A 16,697-nucleotide genomic window follows, 5' to 3' on the forward strand; every position below is an offset into this window, starting at 1 on the left:
AATTATTTTAGCTTGAAATTAACTATCCTTGATGAAATAAACTGGTATATAATTATTAGGAGACTTTACTGGCTACAACATTATGGAAACACATTTCAACTTCAGCAGATCAGAGATGTGCTATTCATCAGTAAATCTGCAATAAAAGGCAAAGTATATTATGAGCAACTATTTGCATCTGATCTTGAGTAATATGTCTCTAGGAAAGGGAGATTAGCTGGACAGTCATCACTTTATGCCGTAATGTGTATCATAGTGACTATTTCAAGTGATGATGAGATAGACTTGTGTCAAAAATAAGAGGAAATATTTTTTTCCCACCAATAAACAAATAGATGAGCTGAATAATGTGTTCTTAATCACTGTAATGGTTCCTTGGTGGTTGGTACTGCTTGCCAAATGCACACTCAATTAAGAGCCTCATGCTTGGATTCTTACTGTGAAAATACCTCCCACTGTACAGTGTGTGGAGGAAAACAACTTAATTAGATGACATGGAGTATTCATAGTGTTCTTTAAAATTAAAGCAAATTAAAAGGAAAGTCTTGCATTTATATAATACCTTTCTACTTTCAAACCTTCCAATTTGCTTCATAGCCAAATAAGTAGTTATAGTATACTTGCCATATAATGGATAGAAATGTGATAACCAGTGGTTTCAAAAGCATCAATGAGATAAATTTCCAATTCATTCATTCTTGTGGGGTTCTGACACTGTCCTGCTTTCTGGGATATCTGAGAAATAGGAGCAGGAATAGGCCATTTGGCCCCTCTAGCCGGCCCGACCATTCAACATGCGTGCAGAGGAAGAAAATGTCATCAGTGTACCTGGTGTATCGTGTTGGTTGGAGGTCCTGCATAGAGAAGAAGTCTTGGTCGAACCTGTGCATGAAAATGTTGGCATTTTTGGGTGCAAAAACTTGGTCCCCATGGCTGTTCCATGTGTTTGGATGAAGAACTTGTTGTCAAAGGGGAAAATGTGATCGAGGATAAAGCAGATGAGTTGTAGGACGGTGCTCGGAGATTGGCAGTTGGTGTTGAGTACTGAGGCTGTTGCCACGATGCTGTCATTGTGGGGAATGCTGGTGTAGAGTGCGATATCTGAGAAATAGGAGCAGGAATAGGCCATTTGGCCCCTCTAGCCGGCCCTACCATTCAACATGCGTGCAGACGAAGAAAGATGCTGTCATTGTGGGGAATGCTGGTGTAGAGTGCTGAAACATCTGTTGTGATGAGGAATGTTCCCGGTTTGACTGGTGGTATGTGCTGAGTTTCTGTAAGAAATCTGAATTGTCGTGACAGAAGGTTGTACAGGGGTTCCCGAAACAATGGGTTTGAAGATGCCTTCGACATAGCCAGAGAGGTTCTCACACAGAGACCCATTGCCTGATACAATGGGACGTCCTGGTGTATTGTCTTTCTGTATCTTCGTAAGGCAGTAGAAGTCACTTATGTGAGAAGTACATGGGATGAGGGCATGTAGGGAATGCTGAAGGACTGGATCCATATTCCTGGTCACGGGGGCGCTCTTTGGTCAGATCGGCTGGTAGTTGCCTGTGGTGTTCCTGGTGGTTTAGTTGTTGGTACACTTTCTTGCAGTAGTCTGTTCTATTCTGAATGCGATGGCTCCTCCTTTATCTGCTGGTTTGATGACAATGTTGTGTTTGGTTTTGCGAGCATGGATGGTATTGCATTGTGACCGGGTGATGTTTTGCTGTACCTTGTGGGTACGGCTGATGAACCTGGCATTTATATATTTCCTGACAGTTTGAGCATACATGTCAAGCCCAGGGCAGCGGCTCTCCAGTGGGGTCCAAGTTGACTCCTTCTTTGGTCGCTCTTCTCCGGATCACCGTGATGACTGTTCCGGTTTCTCGGTGGGCTCACCGTGGATCATTGCTGGCATCTCAAAAGAATTCCTGGAGTCTCATTCGTCTGATGAATTCCTCAGAGTCTGCTGCAAGGCCAATGTGGTCCATTTTGGTGGTGGAGCAGAAATTGAGACTCCTGCTAAGAGGGTTGAAGGGTGTGGTCTGATAAATTGACGATCGATTTCCCTGCAGTGATAACATTTTTCACTGTGGTGCCAGGGTGGGCTTGGCTACTGCTGGTGGTGATGCCAAGTTTCTCCAGTTTCTTGTTCTTGGTGTGCATGTACATGGTGTAGTTTTGTCGCCTTACCTGTTTGGCCCGTAACTGTACTCCTGTATCCTGAGTGCAGGCTGACAGCATGGACCCATCTTAATTTCAAGGTTGTGGCACCTGCTGTAGAGTTGGTGCACGAGATGATTGAGGAGTTTGCAAGAGGAGCGGTGGCAAAATCTCTCAGCATAGTCTGTGTTGCAGGTTGACTTGAGCGGGCTTGTGATCTGTATTCCTTTTGGGTTCTTTCCTGTTTTCCTGCAGTAAACTTGATGTCTGTGTCGATCTTAGAGATCCTCTCCATTTTAAGCCAGATGTTAGTGGTGTTGATGGTAGTCATGATTTGGAGATGCTGGTGTTGGACTGGGGTGTACAAAGTTAAAATTCACACAACACTAGGTTATAGTTATAGGTTATAGTCCAACAGATTTATTTGGAAGCACTAGCTTTTGGAATGATGCTCCTTTATCAGGTAATATAAATAAACCATGTTGAGGAGTATAAATAAACCTGACGATGCTCAACTCATCAACCGCCAGTTCCAATGTGCCAGAGCGAGAAATTGTAATGACCTCCTCAGGAGACAGACACGAGCTACAACCGACAGGGTACCCTTCGTTGTCCAGTACCTCCCAGGAGCCGAAAACCTACGCCATGTTCTTCACAACCTGCAACACATTATCATTGAGGATAAGAACGTCGCCAAGACTTTCCCCACACCTCTACTTCTCGCCTTTAAACAGTCCTCAAACTTCAAATAGATCATTGTTCACAGCAAACTGCCCAGCTTTCAGGACAACACCATACAACCTTGTCACGGTAAACACTGCAAGACGTGTCAGAGTGTCAACACGGATACCACCATTACACGTGGGGACTCCTCACACCATGTACGTGACAGGTACTCATGTGACTCAGCCAACATTGTCTACCTCATACGCTGCAGGCAAGATTACCTGAGGCATAGTACATTGGCGAGACCAAGCAAAGGCTACAGGAATGGATGAATGGACACCTCACAACAACCAACAGAGAGAAGTGTTCCCTCTCAGTCAGAGAACACTTCAGCAGTCCAGGACATTCGACCTCAGACCATTGGGTGACTGTCCTCCAAGGCGGACTTTGGGATAGGCAACAACAAAAAGTGGCAGAGCAGAGGCTTATAGCCAAGTTTGGTACCCATGAGGATGGCCTCAACTGGGGCCTTGGGTTCATGTCACACTACAGGTGACCTCATTGCACTATACACGCACACGCACACACACATTTGCGTACACGCATACTGATAGATGCACACACACAGGCCGTCCTACAAACACACTCCCCTACACACCCATACACTGATGCAGACCCTCTCTCATACACTCACACATACATTCCCACACTCATACACGCACTGTCTCACAGACGTATACCCCTTTACACTCATACACACACCCTCTCAAAGACACAACCCTCCCATATCTTACACTGCACAACTAGCTGATGAAGGAGCAGCGCTCCGAAAGCTAGTGCTTCCAAATAAACCTGTTGGACTATAACCTGGTGTTGTGTGATTTTTAACTTTGTACACCGCAGTCCAACACCAGCATCTCCAAATCATGTCTTTCATGCTAGCTCATCATAACATGGGATCTTGTATGTCTAAAGAGAGACCAGACAATTTCACAGTTTAGTATGTTACAAAACCACTTCTCAGACTACTGGACCCATTTAAGAATATGTTGATACAGCAAGGAGTTAAATAGGTGTGTGGAGTTAATTGAATAATTAGCTGACTGGGTTGATATAAAGGGGGAACAAATGTAACTGGTGTGTGAAAAAAGGCAAGACTGAATAGTTATTGAAAGAAACAGAGATTGGGTAATAGGTTCCTATCTTTGAGCCATTGGGCACGGATTTAGGTCCCATCTATTCTAGAGGTGTGATATTATATCTCTGAATAAGTTCATTAGAAAATATTGAAGACTGAGTAGTGAAGGCCTGTTGTGATGCAGTGGTAGTGTCCTTACATCGAATCCATGAGACATGGGTTCAAGTCCCACCTGCTCCAGAGATGTGTAATAACATCCCTGGACAGTCTCAGGAGCTACTTATTCTCCGTTCTTTTTCTAATGTGGCACAATCGTAATTTCTGTACCTCTGGACTAGCATGTCGGGGGTTCACATTCCATCCGTCATGGAGGTATGCTATGTCAAACAAGTTTTTTTATAAAAAGTTTCTGTTTAAGCAAATAAAAGGTGTCTTCACTTCTGTCTCACTAAATTAGTTTTAAAGCAGATTGAAATAATGTACGAAAGCGATAGCGTGGATCTTGTTTGTAAATCTGGTAGAAAGAAAGAAGCTCACAATCTACTCACTGAACAGATGGGTGTGCTGCTTCTGATTCAAAGCTGTTACCTGCCATAATTAAATTTCACATTATAACATTACCTTCCATTCATTTCTGTCGCAAAATATACAAAATGTGTTATCACTGTCATGTTGTTTGTTTCATGCATTTTGTTACTGAAAGTTTCTCCTTTATCAAATTTGTTTGAATCATTGGTATCCCAATCATAAGAACATAAGACGTAGGAGCAGGTGTAGATTCTTCGGTCCCTCAGGCTTATCTCTCCATCCTATATGATCAGGGTTGATCTGCCCTGCCCTCAATTTCACTTTAGTGCCAGCTCCTCATAGCCCTCAACTCCTTGATATTTCAAAAATCTATCTGCCTACTTCTCAAATACTTTGTGTTCTAGCCTCCACAACTCTCAGGGGTAAGGAATTCCAGACATTCAGCACCCTCTGACAAAAGAAATTCCTTTGCAAGTAAATGTGAAATGAACACCCCTTAATTCTGTACTGAGGTTCCCTAGTTTATCTCTTATCAATTGCCTCTAATGTCAGATTAGGGCTGAAAATGTGTTGCTGGAAAAGCGCAGCAGGTCAGGCAGCATCCAGGGAACAGGAGAATCGACGTTTCGGGCATAAGCCCTTCTTCAGGAATCTAATGTCAGATTAGTCTTTCTCAAATCTTGGAAGATGTTGATTAAACCAACCAGTTTGCTTACCTCACAGCAATGATGTTGGGGGTTCTTTTATTAAATTTTCTAGCACTTATCTTGTTTCTGTCTGTATATGTTTGATGAGGTAGGATATAGGAGCTAATTTTCTTGTACCATTATAAGTGCAATCAGGTGCTAACAAGCATTGTAGTTTAATCAGGATTGTTGCTAGCTAGTTTTTTTATCTCATAGGTTTTTGTAAACAAGCAAATAAAGTACTGCGGATGCTGGAGTTCTAAAGTAAAATATCGTGTTTGAGAAGCTTAACAGATCTCTCAGAATCTGAGCAGAAAAAAGCAGTTATGTTTTGAATTAACAGTTAACTTCTCCAGTATTATCAACAGCTGAGATCATACCATAGCCAAAAGTTGAAAAAACACTTCACATGAGCATTGTCAAACAAAATTTTGGTTCTTTGGATGAAGAGGAGTTATATTGGACCCAGAACATAAACTTGTATTCTTTCCCCACATATGCCATCGGACCTGTTGAGTTTCTCCAGCATTTTCTGTTTTCATTTTTGTAAATGAAAGTGTGACTCAATTTCCTATCTGGGTTCATTGCTTAGGTTTGCAGCAGGCATTTGAAAAGCAGGATTTTCTTAGCTCTTTTAAGATCAAACTACTCAAACAACATTTCACCCATAGTGACCAGTCCTCTCATTAACGCTCATTTTTTAAACCTGGTTCTCATTTTATCTAGTCCTTCAAGTTCAAAGGTGATAAATCTGATGTCGAGGATGTTTCTGTGCACTGAACTTACATATAAGTAGGAACTGTAATAAATGAAATTGCAAGATAATGAATTTCTCACAATTAGAATTGTGGTATAAAGTGAAAATAGGACTTTTGAAATATTTGTATTGAAACGGAAATTGGAAATAAACAAGATTTGGCTGTATTAGCACTGCTGAGTAATAACAATGTTAAAAATCACACAACACCAGGTTATAGCCCAACAGGTTTAATTGGAAGCACACTAGCTGTTGGAGCGACACTCCTTCATCAGGTGACAATCACCTGATGAAGGAGTGTCGCTCCGAAAGCTAGTGCTTCCAATTAAACCTGTTGGACTATAACCTGGTGTTGTGTGATTTTTAACTTTGTACACCCCAGTCCAACACCGGCATCTCCGAATCATGAGTAATAACAATGTTATACATACAGCTTCTTTCATGAATTGATAGAACATTTCTCACCCTTTACTTCTTTTTCTATACTATGACATATTTTGATGTTTAAACTAATTGGATTACATAGATCTTTTTTCTAGCTGATATTGGAAACACTCCTTAGGAATTTTTCACAACTTGTAAAGATTAATATTAAACTAATACCAGCACCTATTTTTGACAGTATTTTATGCCAGTATAACAATTAACCAGTTAAACTATCATATGCAACAGCAGGAACTATTTAATGAATATTGAAAATGTTCATTTTCAGGCAGAGATCATTGATGTACAATATGGAACAATTGATGATCTGCTCCAACTTCAATCAAGCACCGATGTTACCAAAAAAATTGCACTAATTAAACTTGGAAAGGCACCTTTATTATACAAGGTAAGATGTGAAAAATCCTGAATTTAGTTTTACATTCAGACAATATGCTAATTGTTTTTAATTGTGGTGCAAAGTGGCAAGTAACCGGATTAATTACCATTGAAAATATAAACATGAAAGACAAAGTGGATAAAGAATTATTGTCAAATAAATGCTATTTTAGATTATAAAATAACATATACCTTTATATACATTTACATTTTATACTCATCACTAACTTAGCTCTCATTGCATAAAAGCCATCCATTAATACAACCTTTACTTTCATAGATTTATTCATATTAGGGAATATTTGAGTGAAAACCTGTGTTGTCATTCAGATGGCCTGATTAACCCAACAGGTACAAAATTGCTAGAAGTATACATTAAACACTACATGTGTGCCATTATAAAGACTCAAGAAATTAAATTCAATAAATTTAACATCACGTGTTCTTGACAGATTCCTTGATAAATTCTGGAGTTGGAAAACATATAGTCAAAGTTACTAATTCAGATAAATCTATAAAACAGATAATCTGACATATCACTTCACAACAACAAAGGTAACAACTCTAGAACCACTCAGACAATTTTCTAATTGACTGTGATGCCTGTCTGATGATCAAAGTTAAAAATCACACAACACCAGATTATAGTCCAACAGGCTTAATTGGAAGCACACTAGCTTTTGGGGCGACGCTCCTTCATCAGGTGGAAGGAGTGTCGCTCCGAAAGCTAGTGTGCTTCCAATTAAACCTGTTAGACTATAACCTGGTGTTGTGTGATTTTTAATTTTGTACACCCCAGTCCAACACCGGCATCTCCAAATCATGTCTGATGATCCTACATGCTACATCTGAGTGTTGGTAAAGCAATCATGACGCTATTGCCCTTTGCCACACCATTGACTTCAACAGAGAACTAAAGAAGAGGAAAGATTCCTTGGGTCAAGGCTTACTCATTTTCTATGAGTCGATGACAGTAAGCATGAAAAAGGATTGATAATCTCAAATTAAAGAGTCTGCCACTAAGAATGAGATAAGGAGGAATTTCTTCACACAAAGGGTGATGAATCCCCAGAGAGCTGTGGCAGCTTAATCTTTGAGCACATTCAGGACAGAAATCAAATTTGTAAAGATTAATGACATCAAGGGCTATGAAAATAGTGCATGAAAGATGCCCTGAAATAGATGATTGGCTATGATCTAATTGAATTGAATGGGGCAACAGGCTTGACAAATGGATGGTCTACTTCTTATATTGTTCTCAGGTGATATTTGGAGTGCTCAAAGCATATTTGTTCCTTGTGCTTGAATGGTTTGAATGTGCACTACTGTGCCATGATAAATTGGAAAAGTTGTAATTGCAGTTTTGTAAGGTTGTTTTTGAGGGTAAAAGGGTTAAATCTTTATTTCTGATATTTGTAATGAGACCATTTGAAATAGTTCTGTGGTTTTCTTTGCTTTTGTGTGCAATAGACTTTGATGTTTAAAGTCCATTGGCAGTCTCTTATGAATATGTTCAATGATTGACCACTACAGAAAGCAAATAACAACATTAAAACTGATGGTCAATCAAACCAGATTTAGATTCTGACTTCTTCAGTATTCCCACTCGCTGGAATCGTACCAGAGTTTGCAGACCATCATCAAACAACTTTTGACTGAGCCATATAAGGAAATAATAGCGTGGATGACCAAAGTATGAGAAAAAAAAGTTTTAAGGAACATTTTAAAGTAGGAAAGATAGATGGATTGGATGGAGAAGTTTGAAAAAAAAATTCTAGATTTTAAGGCTTCAGCATTTAAAATAGGTGTCAATGGAGGGGCAATTAAGATAGAGAATATGCAAGAGCTCAGAATGGGAGAATAGATATTAGTGGAGAATATAGAGATGTGGAAGAGTAAGGTTTATGGAGTGATTGTGAAACATGAAAAAAGCTGCACCATTGCTTATTCAGGAACCACTGGAGGTCAGTAAGATCAGGGATGATAGGTGAAGGAAATTTGATGGACATTAGCGCACAAGAAGCAGAATTTGAATGATCTCAAATTTATGAGAGTGCGAAGCTGAAAAAGAATGTGTTACAATAGAAGTATCAAATGCATGGATGAGCGTTTAGTTGCACATAAGCTGAGGTGGGGCAATGTCAGAGGATGTTAGAGGATGCAAATGGATGATTTTCGTTATGGGGTTGACATGTGGATGGGTGATCACCTCATATGAGTGAAAGTTATTTTGCACAGTTCAGGTAGTTGTTAGAGAAAGGAATTGATTTGGTGGTTTTCGAATGAAGTTTGTGGTAAGAATCGAAAAAGACAGCAGAATGACCTTGAATTACTAATTCTGAAATTACAGAGTGCTCATAAATTGGATGTTAATTTACAGTAGGACATTATTGTGTCCAGATATAATGAATGAGCTGGCTGCAATGTTTCAGTCTTGCTTTGACCCCAATCTTCAACCAGTAACGAGCATTTTGTGAGTTCAGTGCCAGCTCATAAAACAACAGTTGAGCAGTTGAGGCAGCTAGGTCACCTACCTTTTTCACCTCGGTATGATTAAGTTAGATTTAAATGAGGTACAGTAACTCCAAATGCTTGTCTAGGCATTGAAAACACTCATAAGTTCACAAAAATTAGTACTAAATCTGACAATCATGTGCCATAAATTATGGCTAGTACAAGAAATGGAAAGAACCAAATAAGTAAAATTGAAGTATTATGTCTGCACACTGACTTCAAATCAACTGGAAATGCGTGTTACTGATGAAGTGTTGAAAGTACCGATAGTTGGACCAATCAGGGCACTGCAGGAAAAGAGACATTTTAATTCAAATGTTCATTACTTTGTTCTACAACTATGGTAAACTTCCAGGAAGTATTTGATATATGCAAATATCTTAATGTACTTCTAGAACAACACACTGTGCACTGTAGGTAACAATATGGGTTTTTATGCCATATGAGGTGATATCATCAAGGCGAGGAGAAACTGAGGACTGCAGATGCTGGAGATCAGAGTCGAGAGTGTGGTGCTGGAAAAGCACAGTTGCTCAGGCAGCATCCAAGGAGCAGGATAATCGACGTTTTGGGCATAAACCCTTCATCAAGGCCACTGATTTACTGTTGCTGAAGGGAGGCAATAGGCTAGTGGTGTTATGCTGGACTATTAATCCAGAGACGCAAGTAATTTTCAAATCCTGACACGGCAGATGGTGGAATTTGAATTCAATGAAAATGTGGAATTAAGGGTCTATGGATCTATTGTCGATTGTCAAAAAAAACCTATCTGATGTCCTTTAGGGAAGGAAACAGCCATCCTTATCTGGTCTGGCCTACATGTGACTCCAGATCCACGGCAACATGGTTGACTCTTAACTATCCTCTGGGTAATTAGGGATAGGTCAGGAATGCTGGCCTAGCCAGAGATTCCGTCAACCCATGAATGAATAAAAAAAATCAACAAATTCCATTTTTATTATTAGCTCCAGGATTATTACGTAAAGCACCAAGATATCATGGAGAGATGTGCCTCTTCTAATTAGAGAGCTTATTTTTAACCAGGACCGAAATGGGTTAAATATCCTTGTTGGATGGTTTGCCCTTGCTGTTGGGGAGGATTTAAATTGATTTGACAAGGGCATGGGGCACAGAGAACATGTAAAGTCAGCAGCAAGGTCCAATTAGATGTAGATGGACTATTAGGACACTTCAGTAGGCAGAGAAGATTTGGGCAGGATAAGGAACATTGAAAGTGTAGAAAGCTAAATTGTATCCATTTTAATGCAAGGAGCCTGACCAGTAAGGTGGATGAGCTCAGAATATTGATCAGCGTGTTGGAATCTGATATTGTTGCAATTGCTGAGACATGTTTGAAGGAAGGACAGGACTGGCAGCTCAACATTCCAGGGTATTGAAGTTTCAGGTACGATATGACAGGTGGGTGGTGCTAAGTAAGAGAGGTGGAGGTTTTGCAGTACTGATAAAGGAAACCATTGCTGCAATCATAAGGGTCTTCAAACAATGCCATCTGGTAGAGCTTATAAATTAAAAAAAGGAGTGATAATGTTGCTGGCTTTATACTACGGGCCTCCTAACAATCAGAAGGAGAAAGAAGAGCAAATCACAGAAAGGTGTGAGCGAAACATGGTTAGAGTTGTAGAGGAATTCAGCTTTGCTAACATTGATAACATTAACAGCTCGGATCACATTGGTATGAAAGGATTAAATTGGGCTGAATTTTTCAATTGCTTCCAGGAAATCTTTTGGTGCCAATATGTAGATAGGTAGATATAAGTATTATGTTATTATGAGAGGCATGGATAAAGTGGATAGTTGGAGTCTTTTTCCCAAGTTGGAAATGTCAAATATTAAGTGTCACAGGTTTAAGGTTGGGGGGGTAGGGGGTAAGATTCAAAAATGTATGAGTCAAACCGATGTGTTTTTAAAGAGAGGGCCATAGATGCTTGGAATGCACTGGCAGGGGAGGTGGTAGAAGTATGTATGACAGCAATGTTTAAGAGGCATTTATACAGATACATGAACAGGCAGCAAATAGAGGGATACAGACAATGTGCAGGCAGCTGACATTAGTTTAAAATGGCATCATGGTCAGTGCAGACATGATGGGCCCAAAGATTCCTGTGCTATACTGTTCTGTGTTCAGTGGCTGTAGACCTCTGCATGGCTTGGAGCTGTACGCAGGGTGGGATGTCACTGTCCCAGGAAGCGATGCATTGTAAAACCCACTTCCACTGTAGTCTCTCATTGCTGGCAGTGGGGAAGGAGAGGTGACTCATATTACATCCTCCCCTACACACTGTAACCAAAAAAAAGGGAAAATCCCAACCATTGGACATTAGGTGGTTTAACATCCCAATCCTACTAAAATAATTTCTCATCAGCTGACCAGTAACAATACTACAAGTAGATATAATGGGACGAGAACCCAACAGCAGCTCAACAGCTGCAAGGCATGCTTAAAATAGCAGGGGCTCCCTCAAGCTGCCAAGACAGAGTTATCTCCGGGCTTTCCAGACTGTTGCCCTGAGAAAATCCTGCCTCTTATTTAACTGTGAGTGATGCAATGAAAGATTTCTTGGAGAAAGATACTAATTTTATAAACACAGAAGTGAACAAAGATTCCCCGTGGTGGATGCTCATGGTAACACTTCAAAAGACATTCTTTTATCAGAGCAAGGTCATTATACTATGTAATAAAAGTACAACTGTACATCTATGTGCCCGCTAAAACATCCACTATCTCCTTCTTATTAATCTTAAAGGGTTCTCGTACTTCACCATCCCAACTGAAATCCCTGGCTGCAATGTCTTTATCCTCTGTGAATATGGATAAGAAGTACTAATTTAAGACCTCATCCACGTCCATTGGCTCCATACACAGGTTGCCCCTTTGGTCTGGAAGAGTGGACATATGCTTCCTTCTTTTTCTTTATCAAACTCTCAATATCCCTTGATATCTAACGTTCCCTGGACTTGCTGCCCTCTTCCTTCACCTTAGAAGAACATGCTGGCCCTGAATTCTCACAATCCTATTTTTAAAAGACTCCCACTTTTCAAACGTAGACTTACCTGCAAATATCTGCTCTCATTTTTGCCAGATCCTGTCTAATGATATTGAAAATCGGCCTTCCCCTAATTTAGGCACTTAATTTCTGTACGATCCTTATCCACTTCCATGATGACTTTGAAACTTGGTTGATATCCCAAAAATGCTCGCTTACTGAAACTTTAACCACTTGACAGACTTCAATCCCTAGGACTAGGGCCAGCACTACCTATCTACATATTGGCACCAAAAGATTTCCTGGAAGCACCTTTGTCATTATCCACAACTCCACCAATTTTCATATTGTCTGCAAACTTACTCATCAGACCACCTGCATTTTCATCCAAGTTATTGATATAATTTACAAACAACAGAGATCCCAGCCCTGATCCTTGTGGAACACCACTGGTCACAGAGCTCAGTCAAAAAACTACCCTCTGCCTTCAATGACAAAGCCAATTCTGTATTCAACCTACTAATTCACTGTGGATCCCATATAACTTAATCTTCTGGACCAGCCTACCATAAGTGACTTTATCAAATGTTTGACTGTGAGCAGCTATGCCACTTTGAAGACTGAGACAGTTGGGTACACAGCAACATGCAAGGTTTAGAGCAGTAGGCGAGGGAAGTGGTGATATGGTGAGAGAGAATCCTAGGATGGAGAGTCATGGGGAGAGGAAGGGTAAAGAAGCTTAGAGGCAAGAGTTGGGTGATTCAATTCGTAGACCCTTCCCACACATCGTCCCAGAAACACTTTCACACCTGCCAGGAACACAATCTATCTGGCTAGTGATGTCAAGGGGCTGTTAAATGTGGCTGTTAATTGTCCACTTAAGGGCCTTAATTGCAAAGGTAAACCCATATTGATTTGTGACATGCCAGGAAGTAACAATTACATCCCTGGTGCCAACCTGCCCAGTCAGTTTTCTTTCCCACCAGCTTCCCCATTATTTTGCAGGAGAAAATCCCAACTATAATGTATCTTTCTGCTAGGCGAAAATGAGTACTGCAGATGCTGGAGATCACAGTGAAAATTAGAATGGTGCTGGAAAAGCACAGCAGGTCAGGCAGCATACGTGAGGCAGGAAAATCGACGTTTCAGGCAAAAGCCCTTAATCAGGAATGATCAGGAATGATTTTCCTGCTCCTCTGTATCATTCTGCTGCCTGGAACACCACAGTTATTGTTAACACAGCTACAGGTCAGTCAGAACTTGTGTGTTGTGTGTTGAGAGAGATATTGAAGTTGGGAATTGTAACTTTCAGGTTGCAAATAATTGTTCATGATTAAGTAATTTATTTTCTTTGAAGTAGAAGAATAACTCCTATCTATGTAAATGTTGTTCTGTTAAATGTAGATCCGTGCTGTATGATGCTGTGCTGTTGTAGAGTCCCTTCATCTAATTATGTTCCAGAGATTGATGACCTCCAGTCTGTCTATGAAGTCAATCAGATTCCGTAATTGTGTACTGTAAATAAGTCAGATTATAGAAAACCATCTGCAAGATCACTTCTAATGTTTGTGCTTAAGTAACTCAGTCACTGTCTGCCACAAAGTAATTGCCTGATATAGAACCACCACAACAGATTTTTCATACACTGCACTTTGCACTTCTGCGTTTTGAGTAAATTGAATATAGAATTAAAAGCACATTTTAAGACTTACACAGAACTTACCTGAGTATTTTCAAGTTGCTTCAATAACCAGCTCCTTTGCACATGGAGGAACATTGAAAGACAATGTAAAATAGGGGGTATAGTGAGGTGCAGGAGCAGAGGGATCTGGGTGCGTAGTGTACAGATCATTGAAAGTGGTAGGACAGGTGGAGAGAGCAATACATAAATATACACTGTGTTTGGTTTTATTATTAGGGACAAAGAATACAAGAGCAGGGAGTTGATGGTGAACTTGTACAAGATACTTGTTAGACCTCAGCTGAAGTATTGTGTACAGTTGTTGGTGCTACCTTTATAGGAAAGATGTAAATGCATTCAAGAGGTAATGGTAGATGGGACAGTATAGAGGAGAACTGCCCTATTTCCTCAGCAATGTCAGAGGAGACCATGACACTAAATTACAGGTGAGGCAACAACTGTAACCATTGAATGTCTTGCCAAACCGTATGCCCTCCACTGTTTGCCATTTCTATATAGTGCTCCCTTTGTAGCTTTGCATGAGTTGCAGGCAGCCAGCTCACCCTTGTCTGTTTGCTGCTGAAATGCACATGCCAGTCATCTTAATTGTGGAGGGGCCTGGTGATACAATAACATGGATTTGCTCAGTCACATTTCCTCTCCCATTCCTGTGGATTCAAGTTAGCCGCTCAACCCACCCTTCAGCCAAATCCTCTTCCATGAAAACTGATGATCATATCTGCTCCTCAATCCTTCTGAAGGCAGGTTTGGACATCAAGAACAGTCCTGGCCTTTGGTTCTTAATGTGGGAATGAAAATTAGGCCCCTCATCTTTAATTAACTGTGATAAAACATTATTATCTTAATCATTAAGTTGTTTGTTTTTTTCAGACCTATTGAATACTTCTAACATTTTCTGCTTTTATTTCACACAACATCCATAGAATTTAGCTTTTCTAATTAAAGCTCAAGCCACCTGTCCTGTTCCCTCATGAGTATTCAGTTTTATTGTAAATCTTTGTATTTTGCTTTCAGCTTCCTCTGTATATTGACTATGAAGTTGGTATTTATTTCAAAATTGGCTTAACTGATTGAGATGTCTTTCTGTTCGCATTGTATCCAAGCATACCGTCCCCCTTTTGACATTTTAGCTTGAGAATTAATGTGCTAGTTGTCTTCCCTCTCCACCAAATCTTGTTTCTGGAAGATTTATTTGATCCTAGGATTAAAATGGTAAAAATCCCATGTAATGAATGGATTTCAGTAATACCAACATTTGCTTCCTTTAATCCTAGCATATAAGTGGATTTTATGTAAAATAAATCTTTTAGTTAACTCAATCTGTTTTTTGCTTTCATTTCACTATGCATAGAATTTATTATGGGAAGTTCAAGAAAATATATATTCTGAATGTAGCCATTTTACAGATCACTATTGACTTATAATTTTAACCAGTGCCATGACTGTATAAAACAGAGAAAACAACTGCACATGGAGATGTGTTTTTAATTTGTATCAGGAAAGACAATTTAAATACATTTTCTGGACTATAATTATATTTTTTCATAGTGTGTCAATTTAGATCAGAATAAGATCTTAGCCCTGTTAGCTTTATTTGTAATAAAACTTGTGAATCGTGTTAACCATTCTAATCCAACAATCTCATTTGCAAATATTTTTGTGAAGTGATACCATGTTCAGACCTGGCATTGTAACAAGTGTAATTTGCTGGGATGTTAGCATCGTTGCCATGAATAAAACAGATATATAAAAGGTAACAAATGTTTTAAGTGCTCCATATGTCAGTATAATAAGGACAGCATGTGCAGCTGTCATAGCTGAGAGCCAAATCATAGGTTCAACATACACTGCATTCTTGCGTATGTAACTTTTTTTCAATCGGCAAGTGAAGCATATTTTAATGGAAATGGACTAGACTTAGCAAATTATTTCAGATATATTTCATGACTAATTCATCACTAAGTTTTTTAAGCACATCTCTCAACCTATTAAATATAAATCCTTCTGGACTGAAATCAGGAAATAAATAGACAGTGGGATTGTTCTTTGGTCAATGGTTGTGTGTTTTCAGAATTTTAATTATTTTCAAATAGCCGGACATTAGAAATTCCCTTGGAGTGAGTGAAATGACCTACATTAGTAGAACATATAATTTAGGGTGTAGGTTTGCTCGCTCAAAGAAGTTTCAGAAATGACAGCCAGACTACTAAGACCCCTCGGAATCCTAGTGGCACACAAACCCACCAACACTCTCAAACAAAAACTAACAAACTTAAAAGACCCAGTACAACCCATGGACAAAACCTACGTCATCTACAAAATTCCATGCAAGGACTGCCAGAAACACTATGTAGGACAAACAGGAAGCCACCAGGATACACGAACACCAGCTAGCCAAAAAAAGACACTACCCTCTCTCCCTTGTAGCCCTACACATGGAGGAAAAAAAAACGCCATTTTGACTGGGACAGGCTAAGCAAAGACATGCCAGAGAATTCATAGAGGCCTGGCACTCCAACCACAACGCCATAAACAAACACATAGATCTAGATACCATCTATCAACCCCTCAGAAAACGAACAGGACATGACATCACCACAAACCCCAGGAACCCCATCCAGGACAAACATATCAATAGAAAGCAGGAGACAACAGCTTCGCTTCACTTGGAGGTCACCACTAATGATGTTACCTAGCCAGGTAATGAAACGTCTGGATATCAAACCTA

At 39.8% G+C, this 16,697-nt stretch overlaps 1 protein-coding gene across 6 annotated transcripts in view; it reads left to right on the plus strand.

Annotated features, from left to right (window-relative positions):
• The window catches only part of LOC122555933 (inactive N-acetylated-alpha-linked acidic dipeptidase-like protein 2), a 941,631-nt gene that overhangs the window by 487,343 nt on the left and 437,591 nt on the right, over positions 1–16,697 (plus strand). For all 6 annotated transcript variants that reach the window (XM_043702221.1, XM_043702219.1, XM_043702220.1 and 3 more), the window contains one exon: positions 6,639–6,758. In XM_043702221.1, coding sequence (XP_043558156.1) covers positions 6,639–6,758 — 120 coding nt within the window. The remainder of the gene's footprint in view (positions 1–6,638; positions 6,759–16,697) is intronic.

This window comes from Chiloscyllium plagiosum, chromosome 13 (assembly GCF_004010195.1).
Source record: "Chiloscyllium plagiosum isolate BGI_BamShark_2017 chromosome 13, ASM401019v2, whole genome shotgun sequence".
Taxonomy (NCBI): Eukaryota; Metazoa; Chordata; class Chondrichthyes; order Orectolobiformes; family Hemiscylliidae; genus Chiloscyllium; species Chiloscyllium plagiosum.